Here is a 24096-nt window from a genome sequence, read left to right as displayed (position 1 = left end):
AAAAAAAAACCTCTCCCACCTATTTTTGTACAATAAACAATCTGGAAACATTCACTGTCCCTTCTCCAAGTCACTAATATAGATGCTGAAAATGTGTTGCTGGAAAAGCGCAGCAGGTCAGGCAGCATCCAAGGAGCAGGAGAATCGACATTGCGGGCATGAGCCCTTCTTCAGGCAAATATAGATGGCAAATAAGTGATTTTAAGATTATCTAGTGGAGTGCCACAAGGATCAATGACAATAGCGTAAAAGGATCTTGTTCAGAAAATGAATCTAATCGAAATTAGAAATAACAAGGGTGTGAAAACTGTACTGGAATAGTTTATAGGTCTTATAACAATGGTTATGCTGTTCAAGGGAGAATTAAGCAACAAATAATTGGAGCTTTAAACAAAGGCAATGTCTTAATCATGGGTGACTTCACTTTTCATGTAGACATAAATCAAACTGACAAATGTTATTTCAAGTTAAGTTCATGGAATGCTGCTGAACAGCTCCTTGAGCAATATATTGTGGAAGCAACTAGGGATCAAGTGATCTTAAATTTCGTTTTGTGCAAAGACGCAGGATTAATTAGTAATCTCACAGTAAAAAAAACTTCAAGGGAAAATTGGTCATAATGCAATTGAATTCCATATAAAGTTTGAAACGGGCATGATCCAAACAAGAACTCTAAACTTAAACATTGTCTATTTATTCTCATATCTTAGTCCAGTGGAAAATATTTTATAAATAATTTAATATACTCCACAAAAATAAATTTCATTTTGAGGCAAAAATTCAGCAAGAAAGGACTGTGACTTTCTAAGGAAGTTCATGATTATACACCACTTCTTTTAATCTGATACTGTGTGGCAAAGAATACCAGTAGGCCTGAGGATTGGAAGCATTGACTATCTTTGTGCCAGAAAATACAAGTTACATAGCAGAAAAAGGGTAAGAAAGGCACTTATATAGTGAGGAACTTAAAATAACTAACATCAGACAAAATTGTTGGGGAAGCTCAAGGAGCTAAAATCTGAAAGATACTTTCGACCAGCTGACCTAAACCTTTTCATTTGAAAAATGGTAGCTGCAGAAATAAATGAAGAGCTGGTTGACTTTCCAGAGTCCCTAGATTGTTCCATGGTCCTCGCCCATTGGAGTTTGCAAATGTCACTCCTTTATTAGAGGAAAGACTGAACTATAGTCCAACATCAGACTCAAACATTTTCCAAATGACTACCTTAATTAAAGTCGGAACAATGCACTTAAATTATTGTTTAGTCATACAAAGTCAATACAGAATCACAGAACCCTACAGTGTAGCAGGCCATTCAGCCTATCGAGTCCTCACTGATCCTCTAAAGAACATCCCACCTAGACCCACACTCCGTATTCCTGTAACCCTGCAGCTCCCATCTCTAATCCCTCTACCCAGCACATCCCTGGACATTGTGGGCAATTTAGCATAGTCAATCCACCTAACCTGTACTAAGGAAACCAGAGCACAATGTAATAGTTCTGGCTAGATACCCAAAAAAGTGAAGCAAATCTGCTTATGCTCTTCTCTCTATCTCAGGGAGATGAACACAATCTTTTGCACTCCAACTGCTACAAACCAATTATATTATCAAAGGATCTTGTGGTCCATACAGCCTGGCATCACATTGCATAATTAAACAAAATCAGAAGTGTTTTGCCACTACATATTTTGTTAGGGTCCTCAGGTCAAATTGTTGTACCTAAACAATTAGATCTACATGCAGTGTGTTGCACATCATTTACTGCTGTGCAAGTGGTGAACTAGGGTACTCCCATTCACAAATTTTACATTAACTTTGATATAATACAAGAGCCATGATGGGGAATGAACAAAAACTGCATAAAGAATGCTTGTGGTGCCCATGTTTTGCACCACTGCAAATCCTGTAATGAAGAAATTCCACAGAGTGGCAAGTTATTATCAAATAACTCATCAAAACAACTCATTAGGCGGAAGTGGGTACTGCAGATGCTAGAGATTAGAGTGGTGCTGGAAAAGCTCAGCAGGTCAGGCAGCATCCGAGAAGCAGGGGGAAAAAAAAAATTGATGTTTTGGGCAAAAGCCCTTCATAAGAGAAACAAGTCATTAGCCTATTGTTATTACCAATGCAGCCCAATTTCAACCTAGGAATAAAATATAAAATTGCAAGAGCAGCATGCAACCACTAGAACATACCTACATTCTGGCAACGCGTAACAAAGATATTAAGTCAAATTACTGTGTTACTTTGAAATAAGTGGCATTTAAAGATTCAAAGCGCTTTCTTGGAAAAAATGAAAGTTTCCAAAGTTTTGACGATTTTAGCTTACACTAAAATTGTTAAGTAAAATTCAAAAGAAATGAGCCAACATCTGCTCTATGTCAGACACAACCATGTAAACTCATAGTTGAGCCCATGTGTAGCTAAATTAGTACACTGCTGTTTTTCATGTAAAACTAGTGGGTAGATTTATTGGACTGAGTAATTAGTGCCAACGTAAAGAATTTCTGGCACATGAATTACTGTTTACAACAAATTGCAATGCATAACTATGTGGTCAGGATGATTGTATGTAACCTCGAGTACAGAAAACTCTATACAATTGTGACATAATCTTATGATCTGCCCAGTTATCATCCTGGTCACAGAGAGAGAAAAGACACACAGTCTAGATTAACAAGTAATTCACAAAGGATTACATGGTAGGTGATTCAAAGTTTGTTAGTGGTATACTACATTGGAAACACAGCGCAGAATACTAATTTACAAGTTCTGTAGTAGTGAATATCACAAGTGATGGATTTTTTTTCAAGTATCGAAACCATAGTCAACTCCAGCAGCAGCTAACAGCTCTCATGCCCGCAACAGAAAAGTTGTCAAACCTGCAGCGTAACAGCCATGACACTGTTACAAGTTTTTCAAAAAAAAATCCATAAAATCTAAAAAGGTAGATGACCAGAGAAGATGACTCCAATGTGAAATCATCTTCCAACAAAACTTTAAAAAAAAACTGAATTTCAGCTGTCACTTTCACAAATTAGAATGACGGGTCTCTTACTACAAACTCATCAGATTAACTGCATTGCATAATGCTCCAACACCAATCATAACTTGACTTTTAAAAATACAGTCACCCATGGAAATTATCTCCAATTCAGAATTACTCTTTGTCAAAGGACGAAAAGAAATATAAAAGCAGCAATTGGGAAAATCCTAGGCTCTCTGCATCCAATTAAAGTAGTTTCAGTCATTACCAACAATACCAATATTTGGCATCAGGATAGTGTGACCATAAAGAAGCCAGAAAACCCCACCTCTTTATATCACAACAGTTTCACATCATTTAGTTTAAAGTACTAATGAAATTAATGAATGGTTATTTATAGATGGCTATACTTAACTTAGAAGTGGACTAAAAACTTGGACATCAGCTGCAGTTTGATGTTAACAATTTCACTTCTGGAGTCAGAAGGTCATAGATTCAAATCCCACTCAGTGTATTTGACTGCAGTTGAGGAAATGCCATCTTTGGTTGATACAGTAATCTAACTTTGTCCTCTGAAGTGGTTTTCAATTATTTGATGCCATTATTTTTGAAGAGCAGGTGTAGAAACCCTAGTGTCCAAGTCAATTTTACAGCTCAACCAATTTCACTAAAATATTATCAAGCAATCACTACATCGTTGTTTCATATAGCCTTACTATGGATGGATTAGTTTCTGTATTTCCTATATTACAAAAGCTCTTCAATAACTCATTTTCTGGGAACAACTAAAGAAGCTATGTTAACTTTTTTGTTGTCTTCACAAATGATCAAACTCTTAATGCAACATGCACAATTGAGTTGTTAAGTAGAAGTGTGTGCAAGTGTATATTGGATACTAAATCAAATTTTGCTGAATCACTTCCATTAGTTTCAGAATGTTCTTGGTTTTTTTTTCCCAGTAAGCTTTTGTACTCAGGTATGTATCTAGATTAGATTAGATTACTTACAGCGTGGAAACAGGCCCTTCGGCCCAACAAGTCCACACCGCCCCGCCGAAGCGTAACCCAACCATACCCCTACATCTACATCTACATCTACCCCTTACCTAACACTACGGGCAATTTAGCATGGCCAATTCACCTGACCTGCACATCTTTGGACTGTGGGAGGAAACCGGAGCACCCGGAGGAAACCCACGCAGACACAGGGAGAATGTGCAAACTCCACACAGTCAGTCGCCTGAGGCGGGAATTGAACCCGGGTCTCCGGCGCTGCGAGGCAGCAGTGCTAACCACTGTACCACCGTGCCGCCCACTATCTGCCCCAAATATCACAGAGTTCTTTCTGATATCCAGTTGGTTTATCAAACTTAACACAAAACAAATGTCTTTCTTCCCCTGCCTTGAGGAATCAATGATCAAATATTGCATAGCAAGCTTATGCACTGCTGTGAAAAATCAAGTTCAATTTTTAATGATCAATTCTTCTGCAATCTCCACCACTGGGATTTTCCATTTCTCACAGCAACAATTTTGTTGTCTATCAAGTGGATTGCCAATTTAATGGTAAATACTAAATACACTTTAAGCATAAGAAAGCTTTTTCATTTCAAGCACAATATATAAAGCTTGGAAATAAATTCAAAGTGTAATTTTCTTACAATATATTTAAACTAGATCAAAAGTCCACTGTACAGTAAAGAAAACTTTTGGTTGAAATTACATGCTTTTAGGTTTATTTTGGATATTCGCTGAGTTATCTTTCAGCAAGTTGGCAGGGTTAAATTTCATTTAGGTTTAATACACAGCATAGATTTATCAAAGAGAAAAGCCAAGCTAAAAGAAAAAGTTGACTTCATTTTTAGGAATCTTACCAAGCCCCAAACAAATAGCAAGGTTTACAAATCCTTAAGTTTAGATAAAGGCTGCATCTAAAAAAATTCCATCAAGATCAAAATATCTTGCATTTCCTTTAAATTACACCAACATCTAAGTTTTCATTTAGATCAGTTATCTACTAACCACAAAGACAAATATTTTTGTTTGCTTTAACAGATTATTGGATTTTGGAGGGGAAAATAACAATGTACCCATGCAGATTCATTCTCCATATTCGTTAAAGCTCACTTAGTAAGTTGCTAGTACTTTTGAGCAATCAGCCAAAACAGATCAGCGTGAAGAGTAGGGTCTTACACGCATGTATCATTCGACATTTTGCAACAAGATTGCGAGCAAACAAATTGCAGTTCTAAATCTGAGATAAACGACTGCATTCAATTGGTAAAACTACGTTTTATTTTGTTTGCCACAAAGCGGATACTATTGGAAAAATAAAATCAAAACAACGACAAGAATACATTAACACAAATGGTTCAATCTGGTATCAGGCGCAAGTTTTATCAGGCAGGACTCAAGGCGGACAGGGCAATTTGACTGCTAAATTCCAGCCTCCTGCCTGTCTATTTTAAATTCCAACGTATAAGCTGAAGAACTTTATACACCCATGTGTAAAATAAAGATACATAAATCACCTTGGACCGTATCGCTTTCCAATGACATTGCAAACATGTAAACAAACATTGGGGGGGGGGGGGGGGAAGGGGGGCAGAAACCTCCACTTTTAAGCCATGCGCCACCTTGAAATAATTTAACATAACAGTTTTATAAAAATTTAAATTATCGCTTTCCTCGTGGCAATTTTTAAAAGTGACAAAAAAATCCAGAACACTCTGAAGCATACTCAATGCCAAAAAAAAATAACACGACATTCTGAAGAGATTAACTTCAAAACGAGACAAATATTTACGACACTTAAGAAACAGAGTAAACAGTCACAAAACAACTAGAACACATCTTAAGATTGACTGTAAAGTGAGATCTTCACCTATACATTGCCCGACAGGAGTACTGTATGGATTACCAATGAAGAACTCCATCTTGACGCTTCCTCCACAAGCATCCAATGGATATGGGTGACGTCAACTTCGCTTCAACCGAGCTTGATAGCGCGAGCAAATGCCCGTTGCTCTCTCTTACTGATTGGTCAGAAGCCTGCACATCCCCGCCTTCACCGCCTTATCCTATACACTTATTGGTCAACCGCCATGTCGATCAAACGTTCCATCAAGTTAGTTCGCTATCGTTTCTGGATGATTGTTTTGCCTGTCCCATCACCCTTAAAATTATATTTTAAAACGAGAATAATTTTGTTTTAAATTTTCTTTTATCAGTAGTACTACATATTAGCAGTTGAACCGGTACGAATCCTTTCTTCATGATGTTGCTGATGAAGAGGGTGGCGGCCTAGGTCACGTGATATTTATCCTAGCAACCGAGAGAAGCTCAGCTCAGCGACACCTCAATGGAAGAGTAAACAGAAGTGGCTGATTATATCCAGGTAAACGTTACAATTACTAATAGGGTAAGTAGTGTTTCTACCCAATACAGACTTTATATGATCACTCAAAAGCAACTCAGCGGATCGGACATGGAATCATACAGCATGGTAACAGACCCTTCTGTAAAGGGCTTATGTCCGAAATGTCGATTCTCCTACTTGGATGCTGCCTGACCTCTTGTGCTTTTCCAGCACTACACTCTCGACCCTTCGGTCCAACTGGTCCGTACCGATCAGACATCCTGTTCTGATCTACTCCCATTTGCTAGCATTTGGCCCTTATCCCTCTAAACTTTTCCTAGGAACATCCCTTGCAGATGCCCTTTAAATCTTGCAATTGTACTCTCCTCCATCACTTCCTCTGATGAAACTATACATTTCGAAAACAACAGCACTTAATACAAGCCTAAAGTACTTCAAATGGAATGTGGACTCTTCAAAGTGCCAATGTATTTGATTATACTGAATCTGCATCTCAAAAAGGCTGTTTGGCCTAATTGGTCTACATTCACTCAAACCTCTACCTTCAGAAGTGCAAAATAAGGAGTCACCCATTTAAGACAGAGTTGACGTGGAATTTCTTCTCCAAGGGTAATATGTAGACAGTTCCTATAACAAACAAAAACAGAAATAGCTGGAGAAAGCCAACAGGTGTGGCAACATTTGTGGAGAAAAAAACAGAGTTAAAGTTTCAGGTCCTGTGACCCTTCTTCATAACTGGGACCAGCTAACTACTTTTAAGTTTGAAGATGGTTCATAGAACATGAAGCATTAACTCTGTTTTCTCTCCAGAAATGCTACCAGACCTGCTGAGTTTCTTCAGCACTTTTTGGTTTTGTTTGTTCCAAATGTCAGGATGCATACTTCTTTGTTTTATTTTACACAGTTTCTATGCTCGATGCTAGATTCCTGAAACAACTAGTCTACTAAGAAAATGATTGCCATAGGAGACTTCAAGCACCACAGCAGAAATACTTTGCGAGCCCTGGCCTGTGAGCAACCAAAATATGGAAGGCTCACCCCGAAAGGCTTTGAGAGAAAAACAGAAAGTGCTGAAGAAAGTCAGCAGCTTTGGCAGCATCTGTAGAGAGACAATAGCACTAATGTTTTTATGTTCAGATACCCTTTGCCAGAGTTCCTGGTCTGATAAGGGTCACTAGACTGGAAACATGAACTTCTGTTTTTCTCTGCACTGATGCTGGTAGATCTGCTGAATTCCTCCAGCACTTTCTGTTTTTTGTTTGTTCCTGATATTTAGGTACCACAACTCTGTTTTATTTAGTACATTGTGAGACCTTGTCAGGAATGACAAAGGTGAAGATATGTATCACAGGGAGTGTACAAACCTCCAAACATCCCTTCTATTGATTCCTTCAAACTTCATATGTAGCAAGAGTGGCAGAGTCCAGAGATCATGTGTTGGATGAAGCCCAGTGCAGGCAGACAGAACAACATCTCATTTTTCTAATTTGACACTTTAAAGCTTGCAGTAACCAACATTGAATTCCCCAATTTTAGACCATGACTTTGACCACTTTTGTTTATCCTGACCAGCATCCCTCCAGTGTTTGTTTGTTTAAGTTAGCTATCTACAGAGCTGACTTATTTTTGACATTAATGCCTACACTTCATCAATTTGGTTTGTATGTCTATAATGTGTGTGTTAAGGAGTGATGGACATGATTTTAATTTCATTTTTGAATTCTGTAGATGGTACATGGTTTTAATTTAAAATAGATTGAATTTACCTTCAGGATTGAATGTACCTTCAGGTAGATAGGTTGACTCAAGGAGAGGCCATATTGGACTACGTAGATAGGCTGGCTGGAGGGGAGGCCATATTGGATTTGGTGCTTGACAATAAACCAGGCCAGGTGTCCCATCTCTCGTTGGGAGAGCATTCAGATGTTAGTGATCACAACTCCCTGACCTTTACGATATTCATGGAGAGGGATAGGAGTAGACAGTATTGGAAAGTATTTAATTGTGGGAGGGGAAATTACAATACTATTAAGCAGGAACTGGAGCACCTAAATTGAGAGCAGATGTTGTCAGGGAAATGCACGACAAAAATGTGGAGGTTGTTTAAGCACTTGCTGATAGGTTTGTCCCACTGAAGCCAGGAAGGGATGGTAGGTTGAAAGAACCATTGGTGACAAGGCATGTGGAACATCTAGTCAAGAGGAAGAAGGAAACTTACTTAAGGTTGAGGAGGCAAGGATCAGACATGGCTCTAGAGGGTTACAAGGAAGGAACTGAAGAATGGACTTCGGAGAGCTAGAAGGGGATATGAAAAAGCTTTAGCAGGTAGGATTAAGGAAAACCATAAGGCACCCTACACTTACGTCAGGAACAAGAGGATGGCCAGAGTGAGGGTAAGGCCGATCAGGGTTAGTTGAGTAAACTTTTGCCTGGAATCAAAGGAGGTAGGGGAGGTCCTGAATGAATACTCTGCTTAATATTCATTACTGAGAGGAACCTTGACATTTGCAAGGACAGCATGAAACAGACTGATATGCTCGAACAGGTTGATGTTAAGAAGGACGATGTGCTGAAAGTAAGGACAGATAAATCCCCTGGGACAGATGGGATATACCCACTACTACTGGAAAAGAGGGAAGTGATTGCTGTGCATGTGGCAATGATCTTTGAATCCTCACTGTCCACTGGAGAAGTACCAGATGATTGGAGGGTGGCAAATGTTATTCCTTTGTTTAAGGAATAAGGATAATCCTGGGAACTACAGATGTCTTACATCTGTGATGGGCAAGATTTAGAGAAACAGGATTTATGATTCGTTGGAAACCATAGGTTGATTAGAGATAACGTGGCTTTGTGAGGGGCAGGTCATGGCTCACCAATGTTATTGAATTCTTTGAGGATGTAACAACACACATCGATGAAGGTAGAGAAGTGAATGTGGTGTGCATGGATTTTAGCAAGCCATTTTATAAGGTTCATCATGGTAGGCTCATTTAGAATTAAGGAAGCATGGGATACAGGGAAATCTGGCTGTCATGATACAGAATTGGCTGGCCCATAGAAAACAGGCTGGTAGTAGATGGAAAATATTCAACCTGGAGCATGGTCTGCAGAGATTGGTTATGGGACCGCTGCTCTTTGTGATTTTTATAATTGACTTGAATGAGGAAGTGGAAGGGTGGGTTTATAATTTTGCTGATAACACAAAGGTTGGTGGAGTGGTGAATAACGTGGAGGACTGTTGTAGGTTGCCACGGGACATTGACAGGATGCAGGACTGGGCTGATAAGTGGCGGATGGAATTCAACCTGGAAAAGTGTGAAGTGATTCATTTTGGAAGCTTGAAGTTGAATGCAGAATACAGGGTTAAAGGCAGGATTCTTGGCAGTGTGGAGGGACAGAGTGATCTTGGGTCCACGTCCATCGATCCCTCAAAGTCGCCAACCAAATTGGTAGGTTGTTAAGAAGGGCATATGGTGTGTTGGCTTTCATAAGCAGGGGGATTAAGTTTAAGAGCTGCGAGGTTATGCTGCAGCTCCAAAGACCACACTTGGAATATTACATTCAGTTTTGGTCACCTCACTATGGGAAGGATGTGGAAGCTTTAGAGAGCGTGCAGAGGAAATTTACCAGGATGCTGCCTGGACTAGAGGGCATGTCTTATGAAGAAAGATTGAGGCAGCTGGGGGTTTTCTCATTGTAGTGAAGAAGGAAGAGAGGTGACTTGATAGAGGTGTACAAGATGATGAGAGGCAAAGATGGAGTGAATGGTCAGAGATCTTTTTCCCAGGTTGGAAATGGCTATCATGAGGGGGCATAATTTTAAGATGATTAGAGTAAGGTTTCGGGGAGATGTCAGAGGTAGGTTCTTTACACAGAGAGTGGTGGGTGTGTGGAATGCACTAAACAAAAGTGAGGACTGCAGATGCTGGAGATCAGAGGCTAGTTTAGAGTGGTGCTGGAAAAGCACAGCAGGTCAGGCAACATCCGAGGAGCAGGAAAATCGACGTTTCGGGCAAAAGCCCTTAATCAGGAATGAGTCAGAGATCCTCCGGTTTGGAGAGATAAATGGGAGGGGGGGGAGGTGGGGCTGGGGTGAAGGTAGTTAAGAGTACAATACGTATATGGAGGTGGGGATGAAGGTGATAGGTCAGAAAGGAGGGTGGAGGGGTTAGATGGGAAGGAAGATTGGCAGGTAGGACAGGTCATGAGGATGGTGCTGAGCTGGCAGGTTGGAACTGGGGTAAGGTGGGGGAAGGGGAAATGAGGAAACTGGTGAAGTCCCATTGATGCCATGGGGTTGAAGTGTTCCGAGACAGAAGATGAGGCGTTCTTCCTCCAGGCATCGGGTGGTGAGGGAGTGGCGGTGGAAGAGGCCCAGGACCTGCATGTCCTCTGCAGAATGGGAGGGGCAGTTTAAATGTTGGGCCACGGGGTGGTGGGGTTGATTGGTGCAGGTGTCCCAGAGATCTCCCCTAAAGCACTCTGCAAGAAGGCGTCCAGTCTCCCCAATGTAAAGGAGACCACATCGGGAGCAATGGATACAATAAATGACATTGGTGGATGTGCAGGTGAAACTTTGATGGATGTGGAAGGCTCCTTTGGGGCTTTGGATGGAGGTGAGGGGGGAGGTACATAAGTACATAGAACATTACAGCACAGTACAGGCCCTTCGGCCCTTGATGTTGCGCCGACCTGTGATACCAATCTGAAGCCCATATAACCTACACTATTCCATGTACGTCAATATGCTTGTCCAATGATGACTTATATGTACTTAAAGTTGGTGAATCTACTACCATTGCAGGCAAAGCATTCCATACCCTTACTACTCTGAGTAAAGAAACTACCTCTGACATTTGTCCTATATCTATCACCCCTCAATTTAAAGCTATGACCCTCGTGCTGGCCGTCACCATACTTGGAAAAAGGCTCTCCCTGTCCACCCTATCTAACCCTCTGATTGTCTTATATGTCTCTATTAAGTCACCTCTCAACCTTCTTCTCTCCAGCAAAAACAGCCTCACGTCCCTCAGCCTTTCCTCGTAAGACCTTCCCTCCATACCAGGCAACATCCTAGTAAATCTCCTCTGCACCCTTCCAAAGCTTCCACATCCTTCTTATAATGCGGTCACCAGAACTGTACACAACACTCCTAGTGCGACCGCACCAGAGTTTTGTACAGCTGCAGCATAACCTCATGGTTCCGGAACTCGATCCCTTTATTGATAAAAGCTAAAACACTGTATGCCTTCTTAACAACGCCTTAACACTGTATGCCTTCTTAACCTGGGTGGCAACTTTCAAGGATCTGTGTACATGGACACCGAGATCTCTCTGCTCATCTACTCTACCAAGAATCTTACCATTAGCCCAGTACTTTGCATTCCGGTTACTCTGACCAAAGTGAATCATCTCACACTTGTCCGCATTAAACTCAATTTGCCACCCCTTAGCCCAGCTCTGCAGCTTGTCTATGTCTCTCCGTAACCTACAACATCCTTCGTCACTATCCACAACTCCACCAACCTTAGTGTCATCTGCAAATTTACTAACCCACCCTTCTACACCCTCATCCAGGTCGTTTACAAAAATGATGAACAGCAGTGGACCCAACACTGACCCTTGCGGTACACTACTGGTAATTGGACTCCAGGATGAACATTTCCCATCAGCCACCACCCTCTGTCTTCTTTCAGCAAGCCAATTACTGATCCAAACTGCTCTATCTCCCACAATCCCATTCCTCCACATTTTGTACAATAGCCTACAGTGGGGAACCTTATCGAATGCCTTGCTGAAATCCATATACACCACATCAACTGGTTTACTCTCATCAACCTGTTTGGTCACCTTCTCAAAGAACTCAATAAGGTTTGTGAAGCACGACCTACCCTTCGCAAAACCGTGCTGACTATCCCTAATCAAATTATTCTTTTCTTGATGATTATAAATCCTATCTCTTATAACATTTTCCAATATTTTACCAACAATTGAAGTAAGGCTCATTCGTCTATAATTACCAGGGATGTGTCTACTCCCCTTCTTGAACAGGGGAACCACATTTGCTATCCTCTAGTCTTCTGGCACTATTCCTGTAGACAATGACAATTTAAAGATCAATGCCAAAGGCTCGGCAATCTCCTCCCTGGCTTCCCAGAGGATTCTAGGATAAATCCCATCCTGCCCAGGGGACTTATCTATTTTCACACTCTGCAGGTTTCTAATACCTCTTCCTTGTGAACCTCAATCCCACTTAATCTAGTAGCCTGTATCTCAGTATTCTCCTCGACAACATTGTCGTTTTCTAGGGTGAATACTGTTGAAAAATATTCATTTAATGCTTCCCCTATCTCCTCTGACTCCACACATAACTTCCCGCTACTATTGTTGATTGGCCCTAATCTTACTCTCGTCATTCTTTTATTCCTTAAATACCTGTAGAAACCTGTAGATCCTATCCGCCAACAACTTCTCATGTCTCCTCCTGGCTCTTCTGAGCTCTCTCTTTAGGTCTTTCCTGGCTACCTTGCAACCCTCAAGTGCCCTAACTGAGCCTTCATATCTCATCCTAAATAAGCTGCCTTCTTCCTCTTGACCAGAGATTCCACTTCCTTTGTAAACCACGGCCCCCGCGCTCTACAGCTTCCTCCCTGCCTGACAGGTACATACTTATCTAGGACACACAGGAGCTTTTCCTTGAATAAGCTCCACATTTCTAATGTGCCCATCCCCTGAAGATTCCTTCCCCATCCTATGCTTCCTAAATCTTGCCTAATCGCATCGTAATTGCCTTTCTCCCAGCTGTAACTCTTGCCCAGTGGTATACACCTATCCCTTTCTATCACTAAACTAAACATAACAGAATTATGTTCGCTATCACCAAAGTGCTCACCTACTTCCAAGTCTAACACCTGGCCAGGCTCATTGCCCAGTTCCACATCTAATGTGGCTTCGCCCCTTGTTGGCCTGTCTACATACTGTGTCAGGAAGCCCGCCTGCACACACTGGACAAAAACTGACCCATCTATAGTACCCCATGACAACTACCCTGTCTCTCTCACTCCTATCAAGAATCATCTTTGCTATCCTTTCCTCTACATCTCTGGAACTATTCGGAGGCCTATAGAAAACTCCCAATAGGGTGACCTCTCCTTTCCTGTTTCTACCTTCAGCCCATACTACCTCAGTTGATGAGTCCCCAAACATCCTTTCTGCAACTGTAATACTGTCCTTGACCAACAATGGCACACCTCCCCCTCTTTTACCATCTTCTCTGTTCTTACTGAAACACCTAAATACTGGAACTTGCAACAACCATTCCTTTCCCTGCTCTATCCATGTCTCCGAAATGGCCACAACATTGAAGTCCCAGGTACAAACCCATGCTGCAAGTTCACCCACCTTATTCTGGATGCTCCTGGCATTGAAGTAGACACACTTCAAACCAACTTCTTGCTTGCTGGTGCCATCTTGTGTCCCTGAAACCTCCCTTCTCTCAATGTTTTCTATACTCGAACTACAATTTTGGTTCCCATTCCCCTGCTGGATTAGTTTAAACCCACCCCAATATCCTTAGTGAATTTCCTCCCCAGGATATTGGTACCCCTCTGGTTCAGATGAAGACCATCCTGCTTATAGAGGTCTCACCTACCCCAGAAAGAGCCCTAATTATCCAAGAATCCAAAACCCTCCCTCCTGCACCATCCCCGTTGCCACATATTCAACTCCTCTCTCTCCCTATTCCTCGCCTCACTAGCACATGGTACGAGCAACAAACCAGAGACAACAACTCTGTTCATCCTAGCTCTAAGCTTCCATCCTAGCTCCCTGAATTTCTGCCTTAAATCCCCATCTCTCTTCCTACCTATGTCGTTGGTGGCTATGTGGACCACGACTTGGGGCTGGACCCCCACCCCCTTAAGGATCCCAAAAACACGATCAGAGACATTACAAATCCCGGCACCAGGGAGGCAACACACCAACCGTGAGAGTCTCTCGCACCCACAGAACCTCCTATCTGTCCCCCTAACTATGGAGTCCCCAATGACTACTACTGCTCTGCTCCTCTTCCCCCTTCCCTTCTGAGCAGCAGAGACAGACTCTGTGCCAGATCCCTGTGACCCACTGCTTTCCCCTGGTAATTCGTCCCCCCCAACAGTATCCAAAACGGTATCCTTATTGTTGAGGGGAATGGCCACAGGGGGTCCTTGAACTGCCTGTCGGTTCCCTTTCCATCCCCTGACTGTAACCCATCTGTCTTTTTCTTGTACCTGAGGAGTGACTACCTCCCTGTAACTCCTCTCAATAACCCTCTCTGCCTCCCGAAGTTCATCCAGCTCTAGCTCTAGTTCCCTAACGCGGTTTTCGAGGAGCTGAAGTTGAGTGCACATCCCACATTCTGCAGGAGGAACATTCAACTGCCCGAACCTCCATTCCCATTATTCTAAATTCCCAAAGAGACTGTTGAAAAATAAGGAATAAAAAATAAACTCGTTACCTTACCAATCTGGTGCACAGGATGGGTGGGAGACACTACCCAAGTAGTATTTTGGGTAACGCAACCACACAAATATATGACTTCCTAGAAGTCCTTTGCTCCTCCCTCGCACCTCTCAGCAAATGGAGGCCCCGATGCCTGAAGTAAGGTTTTTAAACAGTTTGACTCACCTTCCTAGAAGTCCTTCACTCCTCCCTCGCACCTCGGCAAATCTGCAACTGTAATACTGTCCTTGACCAACAGGTGGGCGCAGGTTTTGCAATTCCTGTGGTGTCAGGGGAAGGTGCCAGGAGGGGAGGGTGGGTTGTTAGGATGCATGGATCTGACCAGGTAGTCACGGAGGGAATGGTCTTTGCAGAAAGTGGAAAGGGGTCGGAACTGTCAGCAGATGATGTGCTTTGTGCGGAGGTTGGTAGGATGGAAGGTGAAGACCCAGGGGGTTCTGTCCTTGTTGTGTTTGGAGGGGTGGAGTTTGAGGGCGGAGGTGCGGGACGTGGATGAGCTGTGTTAGAGGGCATCATTGACCGTGTGGGAAGGGAATTTTTGGTCTTTAAAGAAGGAGGCCATCTGGTGTGTTCTGAGGTGGAACTGGTCCTCCTTGGAGCAGATACGGTGGAGGCAGAGAAATGGGGAATACAGTATAGCATTTTTGCAGGAGGTAGGGTGGGAAGAGGTGTAATCCAGGTAGCTGTGGGAATCTGTGGGTTTGTAAAAAAAAAAGTCAGTGTTCAGTCTGTCGTCATTGATGGAGATGGAGAGATCCAGGAAGGGGAGGTAGGTGTCAGAGATGGTTCAGGTGAATTTAAGGTTGGGGTGGAATGTGTTGGTGAAGTTGATGAACTCCTCAACCTCGTCGCGGGAGCATGAGGTGGCAGTTATCACTGTAGCGGAGGAAGAGGTGGGGAGTGGTGCCAGTGTAACTACGGAAGGTGGACTGTCCTATGTGGAATGGCATGGAATGCACTGCCAGCAGTGGTAGTAGAGTCAGATACCTTAGGGACATTGAAGCAACTCTTGGATAGGCACGTGAAAGATAGTACAATGAAGGGTATGTAGGGTAGTTTGATCTTAGAGTGGGATGAAAGGTCAGCACAACATCAAGTGCCGAAGAGCCTGTACTGTGCTATGTTCTATGTAAATAATTCTGTGCATGAGAAACAAGGGTAGAAGAGAGAAAAATAAGGGGCTATTGCTGAGCACAAAGTGCCCTGTGACACAAGAGACAGAAACAAATTCATTTCGTAGGGCAAACTGAAAGTTTCTTTCAAAGACAAGCAAGTCATTTGAGAGAAAAGCCTCCAGCACTAGCAGTGTCGTTTAGCACTCAAAATAAATGGGGCAGAAGAAATCCTGAGTGGCTTAGAAGTAAGTAAACAGAAAACTTCAGAATGAACTATAGTCATGACAACTGAAAAATGAACATTAATGTGGAAACAGTGTGATCTTCATTAAAGATTTTATATCTATAAGGTTGCCATTGAGGGAAGTAGGATTGAATGTCTATCTTTGATATTTGTAATAAGACAATTTAAATAATTATTGTGTAGTGTTAGTAGTGCAGTGGTTACTGCTTTGCTCCTTTTGTGTAAAAACCTTGTTCATTTGTTAAAAGTACTTTGATCGCCTTGTTAACATGATCATTGACCACAATGATGAACAAAAAGCAGGTTTCACACTGGAATCTGACTTATACAGTAATACCACAAATCACAAAACTTCATTGTTGTTTTTACTTTTCAACCCTCTCAGTAGAGCTCACTTTCATGTTAATAGCATCAGAAAATAGTCATTGAGTCATACAACATCAAAACAGACCCTTCAGTCCAATTCGTCCATGTCAACCAGCTTTCCCAAATTATTCTAGTCGCATTTGCCTGCATGTGGCCCATATCCTTCTAAACCTTCTCCTATTCATATGCCTGTTGAAATGTCTTTTAAATGTTGTCACTTTACCTGCATCAACCATTTCCTTTAGCAGTTCATTCGATATACACACCACACCGTGTGTGGAAAGCAGCCCCTGAGGTCCCTTTTAAATCTTTCCCCTCTCACCTTACCACTATGGCCTTTAGTTTTGAATTCCCCTGCCCTAGGGAAAATACCTTTGCTATTCACCTTATCAATGCCCCTCATGATTTTATAAATTTCTATAAGGTGACCCCTTAACCTCCTACACTCCAGGGAAAACGTCTCAGCCTATCCAGCCTCTCCTTTATAACTGAACCCCTCTAATCCCGCTAACACCTTTGAAAATCTTTTCTGCACTCATTCCAGTTTAATAATATCCTTCCTTTAGCAGAGCTTCACCAATGTCTTGTACAGCTGCAACATGCTGTCCCAACTCCTATACTCAATCATCTGATCAATGAAGACAAGCATGCCAAATGCCTTCTTCACCACCCTGTCTACCTGTGAGGCCACTTTCAAGAAACTATGTACCTGAACCCATTGGTCTCTCTGTTCAACACCATTCTCTAGGGCCCTACTATTAACTGTACAAGTCCTGCCTGATCTGTCTTACCAAAATGTAACACATTAGCAGATGGAGTTTAACTTGGATAAATGCAATCTCCACTCATGGTCTAGCTGATCAAGATCCTGTTGTACTCTTCAATAACCTCCATCACTATATTTATACCACCAATTTTAGTGTCATCCACAACCTTACTAACCGTGCTCCATATATTATCATCGAAATCATGTACATAAATGATGAAGAACAATGGTTCCAGCACCAATCTCTGCGGTCACATCTTCAAAAAACTCAATCAAGTTTGTGAGATATGATTTCCCATGCACAAAGCTTCACATCAGACAACGTGTGAAGTCAGGAACCTCAGATTAAATGCTGCCTGACTTGCTGAGTATTTCCAGCATTTCCTATTTTTATTTAAGATTGCTAGCATTTGCAGAATTTTGTGTTGTTTCAGTAATGCATTATGTGGTGCAGTTATCAACCAAACCAATAAATACATCTAAGTGTTCAACAGCAAGACTGCCAAAAAAGACACATTTTTCTATTCCCTAACTAGGAAACTCTGAGGAAATTGAAGGCAGGCAAGTCCTACTGGATATTTTTAGTAACACATAAAAATTTCAAGAAGCATTTGAATATCTTGCAATTTACTACTGTTAGTTTCTGCATCATTTCAAATAAAAATTGAAATAACAATTATTTTGCAAGACTCCATTGTCAAGCAAGTGGAGAGGGAAAGTAGAGATGTTTAATAATCCGTTAAAACGTGTGATAGTATATGTGGGAGACATACACTTTTACTTTGCTTCTTTGCAAAGGAAAATGAATGTTCTCTGTGACAACTATTGAGTATTGCAGCAACACTAGACATTTGTTCTCTGTTCCTTATAATGTAATGCATGAAATGAATATTCCTTCTAACATATACCTTTTTTCATCTCTTAAGTAAATACAACCATTCAAAATGAGCCGACTTTATAAAACAATTGAGCCCAGTGTCATTGATGATGAAATGCTTGAAGAGGCAGTAAAGAAACAGGGACCGTCAGGAAGAGCTGGGCAAATAGCCCAGTTAGAAGGAATTGAATTCAAAGATGTAAAACATCTTCAACTGGATTACCGAAGTATGCTTTAGATCAATATCTTTTATGACCTAGATAAACAGGATGTTCATAGATTGTGTTATTGATAAAATAATTTGCAGAGAATGAACACTTGCATATTATATACATATTTGAAAAATAACTCATTTGATCTGAATGCCTGTGATTATAATTTTGACTTAATTTAATTTAAATTTATGAAGTCAACTTAATGTAAAAAATATATCTCAGAGTTATTCAGAGATGGGAGGCCTGAGGAAAAAGGAGCAGAATTTGGTTTGTAGTCAGAAAATTAGAGGTGGTAGCCAAAAGCTTGATTTAATAAGTGGGTTTTTAAAAAAAGATTTTGAAAGACAGAGAAGTGGAAAGAGAGGTTTAGGGAAAGTGTCTCAGATAGTCAGGCTAACAAAGCTGAAAGCATTTAGGTGAAGGAGGGCAAGTGTCAAAGAAGTTTTAACACTGCAGAAAGCTGCAAACTTGTGGTGGATTGACAAAGCTGGAATTATGTTTAGAATAACCGGATATTTGAAAGAAAATAATAACATAGAAGTGGACATCAAGTGGTCAACTGGAATAAATTCTAAATCGGAATTATCTTGAAAAGCAGTCTGCCCTCAAAGAAAGTATTTGTACAGATATTTATTTTATCATTATTTGTGTTTTAAAATCTCTGATTGATCTCCCTGTTCAAGATATACTGAAGATTGATAATCTGTGGCAGTTCAAAACACTGACCAAACTCCAGTTAGACAATAACGTAATTGAAAAAATTGAGGGACTGAACACTCTGACCAACCTCGTGTGGCTAGGTAAGTGCTGAAGAACACAGTACAATCCAATATCCAATATCGTTCAGCTATATTTTCGCTATTGAAAAAGACAGCTGTGGAAATGACAAATCAGTCTTTAATTAATTGAATGGCAGACCAAGTTGTGACACTGAATTACTTTAATATGTTTTTCTAATTCAGAATCACCATAATTGGACTTGCTGATGTGTTCCTGCTGGAAGTGGGTATGTGTCAGTTGAGTGAAAATTTAGTTGTATCCTCCAGAGTGAATGAGTCAACCAGTGTGCACTATTTGGGTACATACAAAAAGACTACTTGGGTAAGGAGGGCATCCAATGTCAATTAGAACAAACTCCAGACCTGACTTTTTGAAAGACAAGGGGAAAACTGGAAAAGAAATCACTGAGAAATAGTTTTGCATTAGAAAAGGTGCTTTTTGCCCTCTGATTTGTGCAGAAGCAAGCAGGCTACAAAATCAAATATTGAAAGTACTCCTGCCAGTTAACAATATGGAGATCAATAATTGTCTAAACACACAAATGATGAGTACCTAGAAAGCTGATAGTATCTTAGATCTGGAAACATAAAGGGAAAGGTGTGTTGTCAATGAGGGGAAATTGTTAATTTATTTTTCTTCTAGATTTGTCCTTTAATAACATTGAGATAATTGAAGGCTTGGATGAACTGGTTAAACTGGAAGACCTCAGTCTGTACAGTAACAGAATTTCCAAAATTGAAAATATGGACTCATTAGTAAACCTGCAAATCTTCTCTATTGGAAAAAATCACATCGATAAACTGGAAAATGTGAGCAATTTAAGTGGGGATTATAATTCCCTTCCGCCACCCAAAATATTTTTTTGATTTTATGATATATTATTTTCAATGCTTAATATTTCTATGCCATTTTCTAAATTACAAGAAATTTATTCTTGCAGATTATCTATCTCAGAAGATTTAAGAGGCTGCGCACTCTAAACCTAGCTGGCAATCCAATGTGTGAAGATGAGCAGTATAGCATGTACATTCCTGCCTACCTGCCTACACTGATGTATCTGGATTTCAGATTAATAGAAAAGACCACAGTAAGTATTTAATAAGAATAGACTTTATGTTGTAAGGATATGCTAGGTGGTGATAATGAAGGACTTGTTTCATGTGATATAATACACATTTTGCATTCAATTATCTAAGATTAGATTACTTACAGTGTGGAAACAGGCCCTTCGGCCCAACAAGTCCACACCGCCCCGCTGAAGCGCAACCCACCCATATCCCTACATCTACCTCTTACCTAACACTACGGGCAATTTAGCATGGCCAATTCACCTGACCTGCACATCTTTGGACTGTGGGAGGAAACCGGAGCACCCGGAGGAAACCCACGCAGACACTGGGAGAACGTGCAATCTCCACATAGTCAGTCGCCTGAGGTGGGAATTGAACCCAGGTCTCTGGCGATGTGAGGCAGCAGTGCTAACCACTGTGTCACCGTGCCGCCCACAAGTGTAGATAACTATTCAAACAAAATAACTATAGCCAAATGTGCCCAATGCTAACAATATCGAAGGGCTTCAGGTTTATGTCTTCTTGAGTGAATTCCAATCTTTTTGGACCACTAATGTAAACATATTTTCTGAAGCTCTTCAGTCTTGAGAATCCCTGTTTCAACCATTTAATAAGTATTTCAAGCCAACAAATAATCTTTTATTCCTAACTATTAAAAATCTGCATTGTTCAGGTTTCTTTGTGTTGGGAGCATGATGTAAATCTTTAGTTTTCAAGAAACATTGGCCATTTGAACACTGTCAATATTTTCCCCTAACCACTTCCTTTCCCTATGGCATTGAATCCTTGCTGATATAGGACTCTTAGCAATGGCACCCAGTCTTTTTTTTGTATGTAGAAATGACAGGAACCATTCTTATCTGGTCTGTTCAGTAACTGAATCCAGACCTCTCCAAGGTAGTGTTTGTAATGTTCACAGCCTCTGAAGTACCCTAGTATTCCTCTAAGTGTAGATATTTTCCAGTAACCTGTTCAGAGACATCACAGGGAGAGGTTGAATAGGCTGGGGTTGTTTTCCCTTGAGCGTTGGAGGCTGAGGGGTGACCTTACAGCGGTTTATAAAATCATGAAGGGCATGGGTAGCGTAAATAGACAAGGTCTTTTCCCTGGGGTGGGAGAGTCCAGAACGAGAAGGCATAGTTTTAGGGTGAGAGGGGAAAAATTTAAAAGGGACCAAAGGGGCGACTTTTACACATAGAGGGTGGTATGTGTATGGAATGAGCTGCCAGAGGGAGTGATGGAGGCTGGTACAATTACAATATTTAAAAGGCATCTGGATGGCTATATACATAGGAAAGGTTTGGAGGGATATGGGCCAAGTACTGGCAAAAGTGACTAAATTAGTTTAGGACATTTGGTCGGCATGGACAAGTTGAACTGAAAGGTCTGTTTCTGTGCTGTACATCTCTATGACTCTATCTGGTGCAATGTGGAACTTGAACCCAGGCCTCCATGCTCAGAGGTAAGGATATTACCATTGCACCACAAGAACTAAGCCATTCTTTGGTGCCTTACCCTGGTGACCATTTTACATGTTGTTATGATAACTTTCTAACAGAGATATGAATATTCCAGTACCTTTTAGAAAGAATCATACAACAAGATTTCACCTTTTAACATTTAATGGTTTCAAACAAACTACAATCAGTTTTGATTAAACATTACTTAGGAGGCAACTAACAGATTAGAGTTTAGAGCAGTTATTCCATATTAACTCCTCAACATAATGGAAAATTCTCTCTGCTAAACATGCTGCTCTATTGGCAGAACCGTTGTCTTGTGTTTAAAAATCTCGAGTTCTTGGTTTTAGCAGGATCTCTTCTCCCTATCCCAACATGATGAATTTTCCCATTCAACAAAGTCCCCCATCACTCAATGTTTCGGGCATAATCAAATGGATTACCAGTAGCAAGATGGGGTAAGAGTGACTGCCCTTTACACCAAAACAGCACTTGACTTAGTGTGACATCAAGGAGCCTGAGCAAAACTAGAGTCAGTGGGAATCAGGAGCCTTAGCAAAACTGGAATCCATGAGAATTCACAGGTAGTGTCATACCTAGCACAAGGTAGATAGTGTGGTTGTTGAATTCAATCATCTCTGATTCAGGATATCACTTCAGGTGTTTCTTAGGTTTGTCATTCCCAGATAAGTTTCTTCAGTCTCCATGATGCCACCAATCTTGGTGTCATCTACAAACTTACTAACCATACCTCCAAAATTGTGTCCCAGGCTCAACCATCTTCAGCTATCAATGACCTTCCTTCCATCATAAGGTTAGAAGTAGGAAAGTTCACTGATGATTGTGGTACGTTTGATATCATTCACAACTCCTCAGATACTGAAGCAATCCATATCCAAATGCAGTAAAACCCAGAAAATATCTAGGTCTTTGGCTGATAACCAACAAGTATCATTGACATTGCACATGTGCCAGGCAAACACTAACCCAACAAGAGCAAATTTAACCACTGTTCTTTGATGTTAAAATATCTTATGATTGCTGAATGCCCCCCCCCCTCCCATTATCAGTACCTTGGGGGTTACTATAGACCAGAAACTGATGGAATACCCGTATAATATTGTGACTACAAAAGTAGTTTGGAAACTAAGAAGCAAGTAACTTTCCTTCTAACTCCAAAAAGACTGTCCATTATTATCAAGGCTTAAGTCAGGAGTGTGATGAAATGTTCCTCACTTGCTTGGATGAGTGAAGCTCTAATAACATTGAAGAAATTTGCCATCATCAAATAGAAAGCTCTCACTTGATTGACACATGTCAACAAACATAAATTCTCTAACTTGATAGAAGTACATAAAATTATGGGAGGCATAGATAGGGTGGACAGTCAGAATTCTTTTACTCTGGATGGAAATGTCAAACACTAACAGCCATAAGTTTAGGGTGAGAGGGGAAAGTTTAAAGATGTGCAAAGCAAGTTCTTTTTGAGTAAAGGGTTGTAGATGCCCAGAACACGCTACCAGGGGAGGTGGTAGAAGTATATTTAATAGCAACATTTAAGAGGCAGTTAGACATAGACATGACCAGGCAAGGAATAGAGGGATACGGACCATGTGCAGACAGATAGGATTATTTTACCATGGTTGGCTCAGACATGGTAGGCTGAAGGACCTGTTCCCATGCTATATTGGGGTATGTTCTAATATGTGAATCTCAACCATGTGTTAATAGGCTTAAATTAGGCTCCTCACAGTGCACAAGTACCCTCACACAAGCCCAAGTTGCAGGCTACATATACAAAGTATAAATATTTTCTTTGTCTACAAATGTCCAGGCCACCAAATACATTTTTAATGGTGTGGGATTGATAGTGATTCTTTTTTCAAAAAAGAGAAAAAGAGACCAGTTGATCAAGGCCATTAATGAGTAAAGCTTAGAGAACAGAAAAGACCCAGGTTCCCCTGTCTATGATGAATTAGCAGATCTCAACAACACCATAGGTGGAATGCTGCAATTATATTGATGTCTTTGTAACAGGATGAAATTACCCATCATTCCAGCTACTGAATGCTGTCCAACAGTCTCAGAATAAACATTGTCAAGAGAGAATGAAAATGAAAATACCAGTGATGTCTCCTGTGATCAAGTTGCCTATTGATAATTAATGAGTAGGTTCACAATGGATGGTAACCATTCATCTGTAAAACCAGCAAGGAGCCCATTTCTATTAGCATTGGAGGAAGGAAAGAAATTAATTAGGAAAAAGATCCCCATTTTTGTAAGTGAATGGTACTGTATACTAGAGTTTAACAAAACTAGTATTTCTATG

General features: G+C 40.9%; 2 protein-coding genes across 5 annotated transcripts in view; one reads left to right on the top strand and one right to left on the bottom strand.

Annotated features, from left to right (window-relative positions):
* LOC140464293 (TOM1-like protein 2) overlaps positions 1-5992 on the bottom strand; it is a 61501-nt gene extending 55509 nt beyond the window's left edge. For 2 of the 4 annotated variants that reach the window (XM_072559193.1, XM_072559194.1), the window contains exon 1: positions 5875-5991. In XM_072559193.1, coding sequence (XP_072415294.1) covers positions 5875-5926 — 52 coding nt within the window. In that variant the 5' untranslated portion in view covers positions 5927-5991. Of the gene's footprint in view, positions 1-5874 lie in introns of all 4 variants that reach the window. The other 2 variants (XM_072559191.1, XM_072559192.1) reach the window with 2 other exon arrangements.
* Positions 5993-6120: 128 nt separating this feature from the next.
* Positions 6121-24096, top strand: part of drc3 (dynein regulatory complex subunit 3) — a 63142-nt gene continuing 45166 nt past the window's right edge. The window contains exons 1-5 of the mRNA XM_072559195.1: positions 6121-6387; positions 18292-18469; positions 19141-19257; positions 19880-20046; positions 20178-20324. Coding sequence (XP_072415296.1) covers positions 18310-18469; positions 19141-19257; positions 19880-20046; positions 20178-20324 — 591 coding nt within the window. The 5' untranslated portion in view covers positions 6121-6387; positions 18292-18309. The remainder of the gene's footprint in view (positions 6388-18291; positions 18470-19140; positions 19258-19879; positions 20047-20177; positions 20325-24096) is intronic.

Source organism: Chiloscyllium punctatum, chromosome 40, assembly GCF_047496795.1.
Source record: "Chiloscyllium punctatum isolate Juve2018m chromosome 40, sChiPun1.3, whole genome shotgun sequence".
Lineage (NCBI taxonomy): Eukaryota > Metazoa > Chordata > Chondrichthyes > Orectolobiformes > Hemiscylliidae > Chiloscyllium > Chiloscyllium punctatum.
This window is presented reverse-complemented; position numbering and strand designations above follow the sequence as displayed.